We start from the raw sequence: 18,987 nt of genomic DNA, 5'->3' as shown, positions 1-18,987 counted from the left end.
GCTTTTCCATTCAGAGAGATAATAAAGCGCTTTCCATAATCAAACCTTTGGATCCTCTGAAGACTACCATGTAATTTGAAATATTCCGTTACATGTAAAACACAGACACACACACACACACACGCGCGCGCGCGCGCGCGAACCTTCTTTCCGCGTGAATTCCACACAAGGTGAACCAGAGAAAGGCAGAGGGAGTGGAAACACAGGGAGAGGAGGGAAGGGGCGGTGTTTATGTGGAATGCTTTGGTTTTACGCACCAGACGCTTAAGTCAGTGGAAACCCGTCGGTTCTCAGGTCGCAGGAGTCCACGGAGTATTTAATTATCTGTCATTTCATACATCAGAGCATCACTTGTGGACGCGCCGATCCTGCAGAGGCAAGGTCCCTCACAAGCGTCTACAGAGGCTAATGCGCAAAAGAGAGGTGGGTTTCTTTCTTTTTATAATAATGTGTGTGATCAAAAGTAGATCATTGTGCTACTTACACCTCATTAACGTGAACACCTGGTGGCTGAGTGTCTTTAAAGTGTGATAGGATGACATTTCTTGGGTGTAATATACCGATGTCTGCGCTGCTGAGGCGCGCACAGATCCTTACCTGTCTACACCTGTTGATAAACGTCTCATCATTGAAGGAACAAAGACATTTCCATTATCTTCCTCTTATTTTTATTCAATTTTAGGCATCGTTGCATACAGAGAGGCTTCAAAGGCGTCAATTAAATCAATCGTCTGGCTACAAAATTAATTTGTAGATATGAAGAAGAAGCTATTTCTATTTACTACTGAGCTCACTAGTGAATATTTGCAGACCTGACAAAAGATAAATATCTGCTTAAGGGATTTTCAAAACCTTGCAAACCATAATGTGCTTGTTTTGTTTCTTCTTATTGGCTTTTAAGCTCTTTTAAACAATTCATTGATGGTAAAGCCATTGATAACGCTACCACGGATTGCACAAAATAAACGTTTTTGCAAAAACTGCATATTTCTCAAGCCAAATAGCTGACCCCACAGACCCAGGATGGACTGGAAAGGATGTTGTTTCTTTTGAGCGAGGAAATAGTGTAGGTTATTGGGGGCTGGGGGACTGAACCAAGTCCAAAGTCAGTAACTGATCCTGTGAATAAGTGCCGCGGCCCCTTTTTCTGAACTAGGAATTGGGAGAACAAGAACAAGGAGACCTTTCAGGAAACAGTCCCCCAGGTCTTGAATTAGCGGGAGACAGGAGGCTGCTGCGACGTGACAGACGCTCACTGAAGCTTCATTTCTTTACAATTAAAGCTCTTGCAAACATATTTCGAACACACACAAGTTGTGGATCTGGCAGGAGCCACTGAAGTCTTAGCGTTAGAGTGATGTCATGTCTCCTTCAGATTACACATTTTGTTCTGGAGACTTGACAAACCCCCCCTCCGTCCTCTGGCACCGCTCAAACTTTCCATCCCCACACTACAACCACCATGTACCAGATTAATGCATTCATTGGAACAATCCAGCTCTGGTTGATGCACAGAAAGGCATCTTTGACTTTTGTATTTTTTTTATTTTTAGAAGATGGGGTGGAAGAAAAATGTTTTTTTTTTTTGTTTTGTTTTTTTGTTTCCCTCTTCTTCTCAGTGTTGGAGCCACATGATTTTGCCACATATTGACCACAGTGACATTCCTCTGAAATTCTTGCACTGGGTGAAGGTTTGGGCCTGTGCACTGGAGACAAATAAAGCAGCGAAAGGAAGATGGTTTTGGATTGTAAAGTGATCAGAACATTGGGGGCGTGAGAGCTTCATAAGTCGGTTTTACTCATATCACTGACTTTTCTATTTCCTATTCCTGCTGCACAGCATGGGAAGAGTTAAAGGAACAGTTCAATATTTTGGGAAATTTTTCTCTTGATAAAACTCTGGATCCGGCAGCTGGTGGCATTCTTAACTGTTATTTTAAGTCTGATCTGTTTGTGTTGATAGTTTACAAGCCGGCTTGGATATTAACAGAAACATGCATCAAACCTACCTCCTAAATGCCCATATTTACTTGAAATATGAGCCATACTGCAAGAATAACTCATAGATCACAGTATATTTGTTCCCGTCTGGCTTGAAAATGGAAGCTTCTCCATTAATGTCCACTGACTTCCTCATCTCACTGTCCTAGTTTTTTTTTTTACCAGCCTGTGAGATAACAACACTCATGAAGAAGGCAGAGGAGTGAGATGCTAAAAAAAGAAGAAAATCTGACCTAACGGATCAGATATCAGTCTGAGAACCAGTAGTCAGATAGGGCCACTCAGCTCTGATGTTAAAAAAACTAAGTCGAATTTGTGTCAATTTTATAAAGGTAAGTCCAATATTCGGCCATATTTCCAGGAAATCTATGGGCTCTGAAGCCAGGAGGTGATAAACATATATTTGCACTCAGGATGAAAAACAGAGGCAAAGAAATATAAAATCAACTATTCATGTGTTACTTGCTTTGAACAACAGCAGACAGCTGTGACTTCCTGGTGGTTCCTCTACTCGCTCCAAACCCAAAAATGGTAACGTATCTGTTTGTGTACAATTAGTGACATTTGGAGGTGTTGGTGGGCTGATTTTGTTATGTTTGGATGGAGCCAGGCTGTTTCCTCTCGTTTCCAGTTCTACAAAGCAAAGCTAATCCTCTGTACCTTTGCTTTTTATCAGGCAAATGTTCTTCTTTTTAAAAAACCTTACATGTCCTAACATACACATTTCCAGCTGCTCACATCCTCAAGGTCATTCATTGATTTATGGAGGTCTAAAAAAGAACGATACTGACCAACACTTGTTGTCTGTTCTTGGTTTCAGTCTGATAACTGTGACTTGTCACTGAGTGAAACCAGCCTTCAGCCTTTCTGAGTCCTTCCAAGACAAAGATGGAGCTCGGAATCAAAGACAAATAAATCCAGCAGCAAACATAAAACAGAGACAGCAGGCCCAGCAGTTTCTCAGAAAACAAACATTCGGTACCATTAACACCCCGGACGTTGGCTGGAGAGTCTATTGCCAGCTGGCAGCCGCCGGGAAAATGTGTTTACTTGTGTATTTGTTTTGGATATTAGTTGTCAGAATTTAAGATCAGGCCACTGTTTATTTGTATCAGTTGATGTTTGTCTGTGAGTACAATCCAAGTGCAACAGCCTAGTTGCCAAAATTAACTTCACTGAGTGTACTCTGATTTTCGAGACTCCGTAAATACACCCGATTACAATCTTTTTGATGCCTAATCTTTTAATCTTTATTCCATTTTTATGTGTTCATCATTTGCACAACCGTTTAAATGTTAGACATTTAGTTGTTTCATCTGTGCTGGTGGCTTTACTTTGGGTGGCGTTTTCAGTCTGTTGGTTCTTCCACCCCTGACATGACTCTTTGCAGTCATAGTCCTCAGAGGGTGAACCCTAATTATCTCCGGAGTTTCCTGAAGTGCCATCATCACGTGTTACATTTTATTTATTAAAGGCTGCAAAATTAATAACCTTCGATTCAGCTTTGCTTTGCGTGAAGTGCTCACTGAGTTACTTATTTTGACTTCAATTGACGCCATTCCAGTGGCAACAGATCAGCTCAACCCGCATAAAATGCGACGTTTTGACCAAAAGACCAAGGCAGAATTTAACAAATACAAAGAGGAGCTCATGGTTGAAATCACTTGTGTGACCGAAAATCTTCCCAACGTTAAGGTTTGCCTACTTTTAAGTGCATCTCAGTTTACTTCAGCAGATGTGGTTTTTTAGACGAAATGCGTCTTAAGTTTAATATTTACTTTAGGTCATGTGATGACCCCATGATAGCTCAGCAAACTCTAAAAGACCATGAGAAAGGAGAGAAGCATTCAGCCTATCTCATGGTCTCATGGAGTTTGCTGAGCTATCATTAGTTAAGAGGTAGTGGTTGTAGGTTGGTTTCTTTCATGCACATTCCCCTTTTTCCTGATTTCTTCTAACTCTTTCTGGGAAACCTTCCAGGAGATTTTCAGGAGGTTAATGGACCTTTAAAATAAATTATTATAGCATGTTTCATTTACACATAAAGACACGCAGATTAAGCAGGTTACTATCCAGTAAATATAAACTAAATAAACATAATTATTTGCAGCAAATTTGTATGATATTTCATACATCAGTAACCATCTCGCAGCCAAGATGTGGGTCTTGCAGCACTTCCCCAGACTGGGAAGTGCTGCAATCCGTACAGGGTTTGTGGCGTGACGGTGACTTGTTTTCTTGTTGTTTGCCTGCTTGTTCAACAGCTGCAGAGGTGAAGCTGCAGCTGCAGACCACATTGTTTCAGAGAGTAAACAAACAACCGGCCGGAGACTCATAAAGCAAATCCAGAGACCCTTTACTGGGTTTTAAAGTTATTTCTTCTCCAGTGTTTTGCTTAGTGTTCAAGTTTATGTCTCATAGATATCCAGTGATACTAAGCGTAATGTGATTTATGTGATCTGCAGAAAAAAGCCACACTTAAAAAGCACTTTAATGTATAAATATGACATGTTATGTGTCATTAATATCCAGTGCTATTTGTTTTGTGAAAATAGAAATTTTCATAACAGACAAAATGAATGACTCCCAATTAAAAAACACAGCTGAGCTCTTGAACCTGATTTGACCTTATAAGGATTCAGAAGCTGCATCTACTTTTCAATTTCCGATAACCAAAATAATCTATCTTCAGTGTTTGAAACCAGCAGGGAGCAATTCGTCCTGATGAGCTCTTTAATCAGAGGCAAGAAAAAGCTACAGTGTGCGTTCAAGTTGATTTGTGTACATGCAGCTGTAATTGGCCTTGTGATCTGGAGGAAACCACGCCACACTGAGTGTCTTTGTACTGGGGATGAAAGAGAGTGCAGTAATCTGACAGCCATAAGAGACCGGTCTTGTGTTTCCCCCCCCCGACTCTGTAACAGTTTATAGCTGCTACCATAAGGGTGTCACTTTCCTCCTGCTGCAGGGCTCCTCTGTGCATAGCACTTTCTGCAGAGTATTGTGCCCCTGTCAGAATTCCAATTCACCTCCCGGCTGTGTAACTGTGGACTCACACAATACGAGGACTGTTCTGAGCTGGAGATGCTGTCAAAGCATTTTAATCCATTTGAGGGGGAAATACACAGTAAAGTTTGGGTGTTTGGGTAATAAAAAAAACAACTTTGTTACAAGCTTTTTCCTATTTTTTTTACTTAATGCATGCTCTGCTTGGGTTATCTGATCAGACTAGAGCCATGCAAGCAGCTCTGTACACTTCATGTGACTTAATTTAGATCATACAAGCAAACAACCTGGAAGAAAAAGTTTCTTTCCAATGGTTCCAATGAAGCATCGGGCCCACTAAGCATCAAAGCTTCTCAATTTCGGCCGGATATCAGATTTTAAAAGTTCACGTTCATTTTTCTTTGATGTCACACACTAGAAAACTTCAAATCTGTGAGATACTTGTTCCATTGGCAGGCCACTCACGGATTTAATAATCAACTTGCTGACTCTCTGTGCAATACCGGAAATCCTCACAGACAGATGAGGTGAGCCGTGGTACTGGAGAAGCTGGATGAGGGACAGAAAATTAGCAGCTGACCACAATGTAGGGGAACTCTGAACAACTCTTTTGTTCTTAGGAAACAGTGCAGGTCATCAACTGGTGACTGGTAATGTTTGACTACAGTTAGCTTTGGAGGACATTAGATATTTTGCTGGAAAGGTGAAATATTTTAAATACAAAAAGCAAGAGTTTAATTAAAGACTGTACGGTTCATCCTGTGAGGACCATAAATGTCCATACAACAGTTGCTGACCTGCAGAACAACACTGCGGCTAATGTGGCTATAAACTCGGGTTTGTCGCCTGAACCTTTTACCATCCACACACTCTCTGCAGTTCTTGAGCAGATAAAGCTTTGAAGATTGGTAGAAACAGCCAAGCACATCTTATTACTATAGGGTGCACAGCTCCGATTCAGGTGCCGGTTTCAGAGAAGGAATGTACTAACATGACCCAAAAAGGCTCTGAGGCTGTGTTGTCATGCATGAATTAATATTTAGTGCCTGTGATATACAACACTCGGCTACATATTTGTTCCAAAGCATTTTATTACATGTGACAGCGGTTTTCATCATGGAATAATCTCGTTTGTAAACCTCTGACACAAGCCTAAATTCCTCCACGGTGAAAATAAACACTAATGCCGAGCAGAGGTCTTGGGGTTTGCAGAATTCCTGGCTTCCTGTCAGCCTGTTGAGTTTAGCATCGGCGGCAAGCCATGAAGGGACATAAGACAGGAGGCTAGGAGTCGCCCCGTCCCTGAAAAACATTTGTGGCCAAGTGACTGCGGTAAATCTCTCGCTGATGCAAGAGTAGCAGTGAACAAACATGTCCACTCATCAAGGTGAAGAGTGGGTTTTAATAGTTTCAGCAGCTGAATGAAAGAGAGAGAGAGAGAGAGAGAGAGAGAGAGAGAGAGAGAGAGAGAGAGAGAGAGCGTGCATAGACAGGAAGGATGAATGTTTGGATTATTGTCTTGAGATGATGAGGAATCCCAAGAGGACACCTGTACCGTGAACTGGTCCTGAACATGTGGCTCAGTGGGTTGTTTTTTTCTGCGCTGAGATTAGCATCAGACAGTCACACGTATTCGCATTGTGAGCGACACAGTTAAGAGAGAATAGAGTTTAGCTCAACAGCAGCTACTGTGGCCCCCAATGACATTTACGGGGCAGATAAATGCTGAGATGTATGATGTGTCAACAGTAGCACGAGTACAAACAAAGAGCCATGAAATCAGGCTCAGAAAGGTCATTGTTAGTGTTAACTTACAATAGCTTCACTCCAGGTTGTCTCCTCTTGCCATTTTGTTCACCGTTCCAGCCTTTTTTTTTTCTTTAAAAAGTTCGACTGCTGTCGCCTAAATATGTGCACTAACTATTGCAATTCTGTGTTGCTGGATACACACAGACTTACAGTGCAGTTTGAAAAGCTATTGTTCCTTGCTGTTATTTGCCAAGACGCTGCATGTAACTCCCACTAAAACCTCTAACTATAAGTCTCTCGTCTGGCTTTCAATCTTCATGCTGCGCTAACAACCTCCTGGCTCCAACTTTGTACTTGTTTCTGAGAGTTAACCATAATTACCCATTGTATAGCTGATTACTGTTTTAACTTATAGGAACCATAATATGTCTGTAAGCAGTGATGGATTTTAATTTGAAGCTGATACATTTTGGCACCAACCAATTCCCTATAGGGTTCCTAAAGACGATTTTGATGAACGAGAACAGCTGGAGACCATAGAATGTGTCTGCAGATGTTGTGGCTCAGGAAGAGAAACATAAAGCTCAAAACCAAGGAGACTATGTCCGGAAGGAAAACCATTGTTCTATCACTGCATGTGTCGCAGCTGTAGATGAACGGGAATAACAACTTGACCCTCGTAAGATATTTTAGGAGGGAAGTTGGGCTGATTTTTACATTTAGACAGCAATCTGACAGAAAACAGACATAGGATGTGATTTTTTTGCCTCAGTTTGGTCTTCCTCCATGTTTTGTTGACCTAGCTCGATGCCCTTTAGGAGGAAGCAGCGCTGTTATCTGCAGGGAGGGATGTGCAGCGTGAGGGATGTCCTCTGGCGTTCTGTTAACAAGGCCCCGGGAGAAAAAGTCCTGCAGGGAGTTTCTGCTTTTGACGTTAGCTTTAGGACATGACTGAGAGCAGACCATGTTTATCTTTTTGTATGTTTATCTGAATTTGCAGCATCATTATTAGAAACAACATGTTTGATAGCAGTCAGACATGAGGAATGTAAACTGCACTTTCAAAATGACCAGATGGAAATACTTTACGCAGCGTGAAACTGTAAAAATCAGCTTTCAGGAGTGGGAAACCTTCGTCATGAGCGATGTTGAGTTCTTACCGGCTTCATAACAAACCGCAAAAACTGTTATTCTGACAAAACAAATGGCCTTGGAGTTTGCGCTGTGCTCCGGGTGACATCTCCCATCGCTGGGGAGAGAGGAGGGGAGGAGCGGGGCAGAGGCAGGGGATGTCAGCTCATTCCTCGAGCCCTCAGGGAAATTTCAGAGCCACACAGTTTCTCAGCTGCTCTTTGTTGAACCCATCTCCTCTTTCTGACATTATAGAAACATGTCACGGTCACTCTGTGCCCAAAATAGGGAGAAAATTATAAACAAGAAGTGTTTCCAAGTGAAATATTTAAGTGTCTGCCTTCGCAAATGCAATGTTCCAGATGCTGTAATCCTGAGCTTGAACATATACCCAAACTCTAGAGACCTTATCCATACTCTTCATCCACACCGTATACATCTTATTTAGCCGTGCCTGTCTGTCTTAACTGTTCCACAGGAGAGTTTTCCCACCTCCCACACTTCATTTCCTCACACATTTCCCTTTGCAGCTGCAGAACAAGGGGTCACATACCCTGCTAATGCCTCACTGTGCTGCGTAATAATGGAGGGATGGTGACTGTGTTGCCTGTTTGCCCGGCCCACCTGTCCTTCCTCGTTTGCACGACCTGTCAATCAAGTCATTTGGGAATTAGGTTAGGAATAGACATCGGAAACACAAAGCCGTAATGAGCTTTCAAAGAATATTATCAATAAAAGCTGCTATGTTTTACTCCAAAAAAACCTAAATAGCCGTGAACCTTTAAACCTCACCACCCCTCCTACTGTACATTCATTTTCTAATTAATAATTTACTGTTTGCTTTTAAGAGGTTGGCTGCTCTTCGTGGTCATTTTCCATTTTACGAAAGTAGCTTTTTAGTTTGTTGTCTTTGTTGTTTTTTGTGCCTGATGTCATCTTTACCTTTGTTTTTGTCTCTCTCTGCTGTCATTTTACGTATCTCTGTAGTCATTCGTGTCCCTTTTTGATAATGTTGCATATCTTTGTAGTTATTTTTGGTTTCTTTTATTTATGACTGAGTCCTTTTTGTGTCTTTTTGTGGTTATTCTGTGCATCTCTGGAGTCCTGATCCCTCTCTTAGTTGTTTTGTGTTCCTTCTTGGTACTATTGCAGTAATTCTGCATTAGTTTGTATAGTATTCACTGTAGTTTGTAGTTTATTGTAGTCATTTTGTACTTTGTTTTGACTATAGTTCTGTAGTTTTGCAGATTGTGTTCCATGTGTACTTGTTTTGTGTCCCATTTTTGTCATGTACACTTCATAAGGTACATCTGTATAATCTACTGCAATCCAATACAACGGCTCTGCACTGGATTTTTAAGTTAAAACTGTGAGAAAGGTGAAGTTAAGGTCATAGTTGGTGGTGGAGTCATATTAGAGTGGATTATAAGTCATTGCATTTTGGTTGCAGGTCAAAATGTTACAATTGGTAAGTTTGGTTTAAAAGCAGGCTGTAATTACACATTGAAATATAGCCACTGACAATCTGTTGAAACAACAGTTAAATCAGTTTCAAATGAGACATATCGACATCTTTTCACCAACAAATTAGGATCAAAGCATACTTACCGAGCGTTGTCATTATCGACCTTATTACTCAGTTGTTTAAAGTCATAATAATAAAGCAAAATCTCATTAGCTGCGTCAGTGGCTCCTTTTATATCCCGTTTCTTCATGTGTGGTTTTTGATTAGAGGAAAAAGAAAAATATCTTGGGCAAAAACAACCAGCGGTATCTACTTCTAATCACATTTATAAGTATTGTATGATTAGTTATTTACGTCATGTTCTTCCCCTACATTATAGATGATACTTACCTCCTAATTTATGCTCTGAGGCCTTTTTAGGTGATTGATGAGCTGAAAAATTCGATTGGAGCATCTGATGAGAAAGACATGTTTGGGGTTAAACTCCATTTCCCCTGTGGGATAGTGTTTTGTATCATGTAAGCAGGCAGACAAGAAATAAAACTCTTTACCATGAGGCAATTGAGATGTGGGACACAAGTGAGCCTATTAAAAGATTTTTATGAGAAAGTGTGCCTTTGGAAGAAATGCCACTAAAAACCCTGTCCTGGGAGATTCTGTATTTGTTTGTAAGTCTTAAGGACATTAGAGGAGTCTGGGATATGCTCTTTAACTGATTTGGGAAAAGTTTTCATAAGATCATAATAATGACTTTGGGTGGAAGAAGTTTAAGTTGGAAACAAGAGACATCTTGATGGCATTAAAGTTGTTGTTTTGTTATCTTGTTTCAAATTAAAGTTATGCATTCATGAGGAAGTTGCGGACATCAAGGGATAAACTAGATAAATGAGTTGCGTTGCTGTCAAAAAAAAAAGAAAAAAACGCAGATCAAAAAGCCCCCGAGAGAGTCTTTGAAAGTGAGAGCGCATTCAGAGCATTCCAGCTCCCAACAATTAATATTGTTTAGTTGTTCTTTCTCAAAGCCAAATCCCTGCAGGGGGTTTCACACAAGAATGAGAGGGAGGGAGAGATTACAGTGACTGATGACGCAACGGGAGAAAGTTAAATGATCACAGAACCGATTTACAACAAAGAAGCCGTAACTGCACATTTGTCGTGTGTTAAATCTGCAGCAGCTCCTTTTCCTATGTTGCTATTTATTGTCTCCCATGTAGGTCTGTTTGCCACATGTCCAAAAAACTGTCTGCCTCCCTTCATCCTTCTCTCTGTGTGTCTTAGTAGCCTCACTCCTCCTCCAAGCTGCCTGCTCCTTCACGCTGATAGTAAAAAAGCTAAACTGTGAATACTTTGCTCCGTAGGAGGCCTGTTGGAAACACCGCGCATCATGAGTGACCGATTCGACTGCAAAAACTGCAACGAGTCCCTGTACGGACGCAAATACATCCAGGTGGAGGACAACCCTCACTGCATCCCCTGCTACGACCGCCTGCATGCCAACACCTGCCAGGAATGTAAGGAAATCATCAGTCACAATGCCAAGGTAGGCTGTTCATGTTATGTTTACTCTCCAGATCTGGAGTGTATCCGCAAAATTGGAAAGGACAAAACAAGGTGCAAAAGGTAGCAAAAGTACTTGGAATGGTTCAGGTCACATCAATGAAAATGATATTGCTAATATATTATCATGTTCTTCACTTTAATGTAGCTGCTGGAGCTCGATTTGACGACCTTACATATTATACAAGTAATGGAGACTATTTGACTATTTGACTTATTGACCTTATGGAGTGTTGGGTACTTTACATACTGCTGGGTAGCTCATGTATTTCACACCAGATAAAGGGTTATTGTTTTTATTATTATTATGTATTTTTGTTTTATTAGTCTGATTCTGAAAATTAACTAGCAGTCAACAGGTAAATTAAGTAGAACCATGGTATTTTCATCACATGCAGTAAACTACAGGTATTAAATTGCATAAAATGAAAATACTCAAATAAAGTAGAAATACCTCAAAAATTGCACCTAAGTACAGAACATTTTCTTTGTTCACAGTTTTGTTAGGTGCCAACATAAACACAAAAAGACTTAACTTGCTTTGAAAATCCGTCCTGTTCAAACTTGTGGTGAATAGATCCTTTTAGGCTTTATCATACAAGAGATGAGGGACAGTATCCAGTTCTTGTTCTGTGCAGTAATGTGTTTCTAAAGCTTATATGAGGCATCAGGACTCTGCAATAATTAGATATCTTACAAAGTTTTTGGTATAAAATTTCCACTGTGGTTTGTTGACTCGCAGTGACGGTAATGAATGAGGGACTTTTATACTGCAGCTCTGCAAAATATCCACGTAATGTACTTGAATGTGGAAGTTTGAATCCTTCTAAGAGTCGGGACAAAGCAAAAATAACCACTGGATTTGCTATGCAAACTTTAAGTTGTGCTTTAATAAACATCAAACTTCCAAATGTGGTAATTGCAGTTTCCAAGAATTCAGCGTGTCTTTATTGTCTGGTTTGTTTCAATCAATAGTCAAACACCAAAGATATTTCGTTTATATTAATAGAAAGCAGAGAAAAGCTGCGACTCACAAGTGGAAGCCAGAGAACAGTTGTCTTTTCACTGAAAATTAGGATAAATCATTTATCAACATAGATGTTATTTCTGTTGGTCAATGTCTTTTTTCACTTTTGAATACAACAAAATAGTACTTTACTTGCAGTAGAAATAAATACATTGTATAATTTATACGTTTGTGTGAAGTTTAATATCTGACTGCATTATCATCTAGAGAACAGATATTCCTGTAAAACATTACTCTACTTACACCAAACTGTCTTAATCACCTTCATGTTAGTCCAAAATGCCTTAGTTGGTTAAAATGAAAAACACTGTTCTAAAAAATACTCCCACAGACCACGAGACCATCAGTGTCCTGTGAATTACGGACTCCCTGTGAGGCTAAATTACGCTGCTGCTTGCTTTGGCTGTTTCTCCTCTGCTCAAAGACGTTCATCCTTCGTCATCCTGCTCCTTTAGTTTCTTTTTCTGTTAAACCACATACCTCACAAATAAGTTTTTCAATGGAGCCATTTGTCACGGAGTTTTTATGAACTGCTGATGAACTGGAACACAAGCAGCTACAAAAGAGTAAAATCACAACATGGGTTATTCTGGATTCTAAAAAAAGAAGGGGGGGGGAGATTTTTCCTCATGGTTGGCTCTTATGTTGACTCTCGTCTGTTTGGAGTATGCAGGGTTTCAAAGTTTAGGCTCCCAAGGCACTGAAGTGTTCACCATAGTAAATGAATCCTGTGACCTTTGACCTCCAACAATATGTAAATAGAGATTCTCCCTCTGAGGACCATTAACACTTAAGTGTTTTTATTAACTCACAGTCCACTGCACATCTCTTACCACAGGGTTCTGGTATTGATGATATTTATTCTAAATCTCAATGTTTTTATTTTGAGTATGTGTTATAATAGATCCACTTAAAGGTGCAGTGTGCAAGACATAGATTCTACTGGCACAAATGGAATATGGTATTTATAATTAGTGTATAATGACCTGAAAATAAAAAAACGATGCCTCTTCTTTAGTTTAGAATGAAGCCAATAAAGACTACCTACAAAGGGAGCAGCTCCCCTTTCACGGAGGCCATCATGTTGTGCTGCCATGTTTCTACACTCACCCAGACAGGATAAAGCAAAGAATTAGGGGGAGGGATATTAGCATTTTGATGATGAAGTTGACTGTGTTGACTATATATAGTGTAAAAGAGCTGCTATGTAAATGGGACTTGCTCTTGTATTGCCATTGTTCGTGTCACATCCCAATAAAATAATTTTATAAATACTTCTCTTTGGTGCCTTTGGGGGGCTTCCAATCTCTCCTTTTCTTCTCCCGAGGCTTCCCCTCTGGTAGCTCCTCTGCTCCACGACCTCTCCCTCTCCCCCCTCCTGATGTTGATTTAGAAATCCCGCTAAGCTTCGCAGACAATAAGACTAAACTCCTTCAACAAAACAGCTCTTCCCTTATACTATTCCATTTTATTGGGATGAAAGACAGCTGGGCAATGTTAGCACTTGATGCTACCACAATGGAGGGGTGAAGCGAGTAAGGTGTTTCCCACAAGATGACAATGAATCCTTCACACTGCGCCTTTAAACCCCAACACATTGTACAATCATTAGTGGCTCACTCCTTATCTCATTCCTCCAGGAGCTCTTCTACGAGAACAGATATTACCACGAGCACTGCTTTCGCTGTTTCCGCTGCGACCGCTCTCTGGCAGACGAGCCCTTCACCAGCCAGGGCGACGCACTGGTGTGCAGCGACTGCTACTGCAACGAGTTTTCCTCCAAGTGTGTGGCCTGCGACAAGACAGTCATGCCAGGTAGTGACAAGAAAAACTGATTGCACCCGCACCCCCTCGAACACCAAGTTCACAAAGCTCTTTGGAGACAGATTTCTGAGTAATCACTCAAACAGTGCTCACACCCTGTCTTCGCACAGTTTTTATGTTAGATGAATATGTTTTTGTTATCTGGGGTGTGACGGCTTAGATGATAACAAAATGATTGTTTCCTTGCTCTGCCGAAATGATCTCCCAGCACAGTTATCTGTGCAGCAGTGGGGTCAGATGACGCAGAAAATTACCCGAGCCTCTGGGTAGTGTGGGATTACGACTGATTACCAGTTCTTGTTTGAACTAAGCACTTTCAGATTCTATTCAGCCTGAGTTGGCTTTAAAAACTGCTGCCCTCTTCCCCTATTTCTTAAAAGCTCCGCCAAGTTCAAATTCAAAACACCATCATGCCTTTTGGCTTCATTTCAGGTCCCAGAAGTAATAAAACGGCCAGAGATTAAAGGATCAGACGCCCAGTTTCATAAGCATGACAGGTTCTACAAGTGAAGCGTATGCTAGGCTCTGCCACTTATAGGATGTTTAAAACTGAAATAAATGTACAAAGCAGTGCTAGAATACTGTGCAGCCATGTATACCAGTGAGTGCATTGCTCAGTGACAGCTTGTCAGACTGTTATAATGCATGATAAGCTGAAGTAATTGTGGGTTGCAGTGCTTCTGTGTAAGAACAGGTTTAGCCGTCACACTGAGTGATCACTTTAGATGTACTCACGAGCCATGTGACGTCTCTGACACTTCACTCCAGTTTATAGTTGTAGGGCAGAGTTCAGAGAAACACCTAAAGTGACACAGACGCTTGAAAATGTCAACAGAAGCATCTAATGTCCCACCATCATCTGCTCACTGCCGTCCGGTGTTCGTCTCTGACAGGGTCGAGGATGTTGGAGTACGGCAGCTCCACGTGGCACGAAGACTGTTTTGTGTGCCACAGCTGTGAGAAGCCGATCGGCGCTGAGGCTTTCATACCAGACAAAAACAACTACTATTGTGTGCCGTGCTACGAGGGCAGATTCGCTCCTCAGTGCAGCCACTGCAAAAAGGTGAAGCATGTCTCATATTCAGACGGACCTAGTGAATTCATAATTAAACTTAATACTGAAAAGCTGTTTTAAAGTTAAATTACTTGAAAACAGCTGTAATTTATCGATTGTGTCAATAAAGTAAATTAGTAAGATGCTAAAGGTGATTATGAACTATGTTTCTTTTATTTGTCTATAAACAACCCCATATTCCAAAAAAGCTGGCAAGATGTGAAAGCGTAAATAAAAACAAATATCATCAACCCATAGATTCTGCCCATTCTATTTCATAGAATAGAACATAAACAACATAAACAACATATAAGATGTTGAAACTGAAATATTTTGCCATTTCATGGAAAATATTAGCCCTTTTTGAATTTGATGGCAGCAGCACGTCTGAAAAAAATTTGAACAGGGGCAACAAAAGGCTGGAAAAGTAATTGCCACAAATCAAAAACAAATGGAGGAGCATTTGACAATTAATTAGGTTAATTGGCAACAGGTCAATAACATGACTGTGTATTAAAGAAGTATTTCAGAGAGGCAGAGCAACATATGCTCCCATCCAGACAACATCTCTTTCAGGGAAGGCCTTGTATATTTGTGTGAACCTGTCACAACAGCATGGCTTCACAGGAGAAGAGTCTGGGTGCTGAACTGGCCTGTCTGCAGTCCAAACCTTTAACCACTAGAAAACATTTGGCACATCATAAAACCAAAAATCTGGCCACAGAGGACCAGGAATGTTAAGCAGCTAGAATTTTTTGCATCCACCATCAAGACTTCCACTATCAACATTCCTCTTCTAAAACTCCAGCTACTGGTTTCCTCACCTCGTTTAGGAGATGTTTACAGGCAGTTGTTAAAGGAAGTGGGGTTGCTACACAATGGGAAACATCACCCTGTTCCACCTTTTTTTTGACATATGTTGCTGCCATCAAATTCAAAATGAGCTAATATTTTTTATGAAATGGCAAAATGTCTCAGTTTTGACATCTGATATGTTGCTTGGTAAATAAAATATGATTTAATGGTTTTTATTTACGTTTTCACATCTTCGCAACTTTTGAGGGGATTTGGATTGTAGATAGAGCACAAGAGGAGCAAAGACAAGACAAAATCATATATTATCATCCTATAGAGTTGACCCCAGTAAAATACACCTAGAAAAAAGATTTAAAGACAGTGAGCAAAGTGAACAAAGTAATGACCTGTATGTCACTCTTGAGTTTTTAAAGGCATTGGACATCTCAGTAGTTGGTTGGAAATAAGTAGAATTAAACAGTAAATAGTGAATATTATCGTGTTTAGCCTGTACTGGGTTAAACCTAACATCTTGTTTTAAACAACCAGGTGTTGAATCACAAATTCGACAAGTAAAATCATGTATAAAGAGCAGTGAGAGTCATTGTGAATAAATCTGAATAAAAGACATCAGAGACTTCACATCAGGAACAACTTTGTGCCTCCATCTTTCACCAGAGCAGGATAATAACTTGTTTGTTTGTGTCTGTTCCCCAGCCTCTGACTAAAGGAGGGGTGACCTACAAGGAGGAGGTGTGGCACAAAGAGTGCTTCTTCTGCACAGGCTGCAAAGCCCCATTGGCCGGTCAACCCTTCACCTCGCAGGGAGAAAGTCCATACTGCGTCAAGTGTTTCAGCAGCCTCTATGCCAAAAAGTGTGCTGGCTGCAACACGGCCATCACAGGTCAGTGAAGTTTAGTGGGGCTCCAAGTTTATTCCTACAGATAACAAAACAGGTGCTGCAACAGTGACTGACAAAGTATGAGATGAGGACATGGACGTACTGTGACAACGGGACACTGAGGCGAGACATGCCACTTATTCATCCCAATGGAAGCTGTTGAGTGGAGAACAAATTGATCTGAACTTCTTCTTTCTTCATCTTTAAAATTGCAGCAATGATCCTCACGTGTCTACAGCTTTTGGCTAATTGAGCATACATTCACAATGATCGAACGGAAATGATCAAATTCTGTTCAACACTTTGTAGCGTTTGTAATGCTCAGAAAAATACATTCAATTAATACCTTTACCTTTTAATACCAAATATCTTGCAATCATTTACTGAAAAACATCCTTCTCCACCAGTGTGAGTCATGTGATCAATCATTTAATTTACAAAAACCATGAGGATAACCCATTATTATAAAGACATTAATATTCTTCAGTTTATCACTGAAATAAATAATTTTTTTCTAGTAACAAAAACTTTCACATTCAAAATAATTTGAGCAACACTATAATAACCTAAACTGTCAACCATCTGATAACTTTAAATGATCATGTAGGAACTAAAATGAAAGAAAAGACTATGCAGATATCGCTTCTTTCTCCACGGCAAGATTAAATTAAAAGCTTTTTATTCACAGCTATGAACCGTGAAGTACATGGGCGGAGCTTTATTATTGCCACTGCCAACTTGTGATGTTATCTTGAATTAATTTGTTTTCTGAATGTTGGCTGCAATGAAACTCATTCTCCACTCCCACTAAAATATTAATTCGCGTGTTCATGTTTGATGAACATGCTTTTTATGTCTGGCAGGGTTTGGAGATGGAAAGTATGTTTCTTTTGAGGACCGTCAGTGGCACCAGCCATGCTTCAAGTGTTCACGCTGCTCTGTGTCGCTCGTGGGCTCTGGCTTCTTCCCCGATCGCGACCTGATTCTGTGTACAGACTGCAACAACGACGACTGACCACCACCAACTAATACCTGCAACACCTCCACCTGAACCAGCATACAGAGAAATTTGTAAACCTCAGCTTTTCACATGAACACTGCATCATTACTAATTAATTGATACAAAGCTCAGCATTTACAACTGAAAGCGTTTAGCATGTTGAATGTTTGTATAGATTGCGCAGAAATTTGCTTTTCTTTTTTTTTTTTTAAGTTTTGCACATTGAAAAACTAATAAAATATGCAAAAGATTAACTGTAAGTAAACCCTTAAGTTAAGCTATTTGTTTATTATTCATAGAGGTGATTAGTGACCCTTTTGTCTTTAGGACAGCTAGATAAACCAAAAATGTCATATTAGACATAATAGCAAACTCATTTTATATGAAACTTCCTTTTTCTCTCCCCCCACTGTATGTATGTGTTGTTGCAAAAACGTGTTCTAGTCACTTTAAATAAACTTCCACTGCCATACATGCAATAAAAATGTGTTTAAAGAAATCATGGCGTGTTAATAATGCATATCATTCTTCTGACGTGAACAGAACATTGTGCATTTCATAATGCAGAATTGGTGTCAGCAAGCCTAAGTCCGGCACTTTGCGGAAGAAATAAAAACTGCAGTTGGGGTTCCAAACTTGAGGAAGGAGACCCACCCAAGAGGTTACAAGGTTCATCTGAGCAATTGTGAGCAAACTAACAGGATGAGATTGAGATTGAAAAAAGTTTTCTATTACAAAGTAATACAATCCCGTTTTTAGAGAGAAAAACCTTTGAAACAAATTTATACTTTCTATGTATTTCCAGCAGACGGTGATTGGTCACATGCAGATACTGTTTAGTGTTAAAGGGCCACAAGCCAAAACGGTCGAGCATTAAGCAAAACTTTATAGCACATCCTGAAAAGACAAAACACAGACTTTCAAAAGCTTAAAGAAAATGAGTTGGTCTTACTGCCTGGACCCACACTACAAGCTATGTTAACCTGAGCTAATCACATGTTCTTCCACAAACTATGCTTTTTAATATTTTATTTTATGAAACAGATTAAAAAGCCACATAAAATAATTTAGAACTGAAAGGAAATCGAAATGTTTACTGACACAGAACCTGATTAAACAATTAAATCTTTCTTACAAAAGAAAGAATCATAAGGGGAGTTTGGTTTCCTTTAGCCCATTGCCACAAAATGGTTTCTGTGGGTAGTTTCTTTTACTACCACTTACATAATCACCATAAATATTTACAGTTCAGAACCTCTGTGCTGACCTGCCCTCCTTGTGTTTATGTGAAGGCCAAACCCGCCTAGTGTCCCCGTCAGGAGACAACCAGGATGATGCAATTTATAACTGTAGTGATTTAGTAAGTCTGTCTTACTGAGACACCTGGTCATTTTCCATTTAAACCTATAATTAGGCAGCACAAACGGCCTACAGCAGTTCAAATATTAAGACTTGTGAGTGTTGTTGTAGACGTGTA

General features: G+C 40.1%; 1 protein-coding gene across 2 annotated transcripts; it reads left to right on the top strand.

Annotated features, from left to right (window-relative positions):
- The first annotated feature begins 237 nt into the window (after window positions 1-237).
- Window positions 238-18,009, top strand: fhl3b (four and a half LIM domains 3b). Of its 2 annotated transcripts, none has more exons than XM_067495923.1 (6): window positions 238-423; window positions 10,711-10,892; window positions 13,577-13,751; window positions 14,654-14,823; window positions 16,327-16,513; window positions 17,374-18,009. In XM_067495923.1, exons 2-6 carry the CDS (start codon window positions 10,737-10,739, stop codon window positions 17,523-17,525), a joined length of 840 nt encoding a protein of 279 aa, XP_067352024.1. In that variant the 5' UTR covers window positions 238-423; window positions 10,711-10,736; the 3' UTR covers window positions 17,526-18,009. The 2 variants fall into 2 exon arrangements, with proteins under 2 accessions (XP_067352024.1, XP_067352032.1); XM_067495931.1 differs by lacking the exon at window positions 238-423 and adding an exon at window positions 10,542-10,562.
- The last annotated feature ends 978 nt before the right edge of the window (window positions 18,010-18,987 follow it).

This window comes from Channa argus, chromosome 1, assembly GCF_033026475.1.
Source record: "Channa argus isolate prfri chromosome 1, Channa argus male v1.0, whole genome shotgun sequence".
NCBI classification, from domain to species: domain Eukaryota; kingdom Metazoa; phylum Chordata; class Actinopteri; order Anabantiformes; family Channidae; genus Channa; species Channa argus.
This window is presented reverse-complemented; position numbering and strand designations above follow the sequence as displayed.

Coding starts and splice junctions, on each gene's coding strand:
- fhl3b (XM_067495923.1), top strand. CDS start 10,737: ATGAGTGACCGATTCGACTGCAAAAACTGCAACGAGTCCCTGTACGGA. Junction 10,893..13,576: donor TCATCAGTCACAATGCCAAG/GTAGGCTGTTCA, acceptor TCATTCCTCCAG/GAGCTCTTCTACGAGAACAG. Junction 14,824..16,326: donor AGTGCAGCCACTGCAAAAAG/GTGAAGCATGTC, acceptor TCTGTTCCCCAG/CCTCTGACTAAAGGAGGGGT.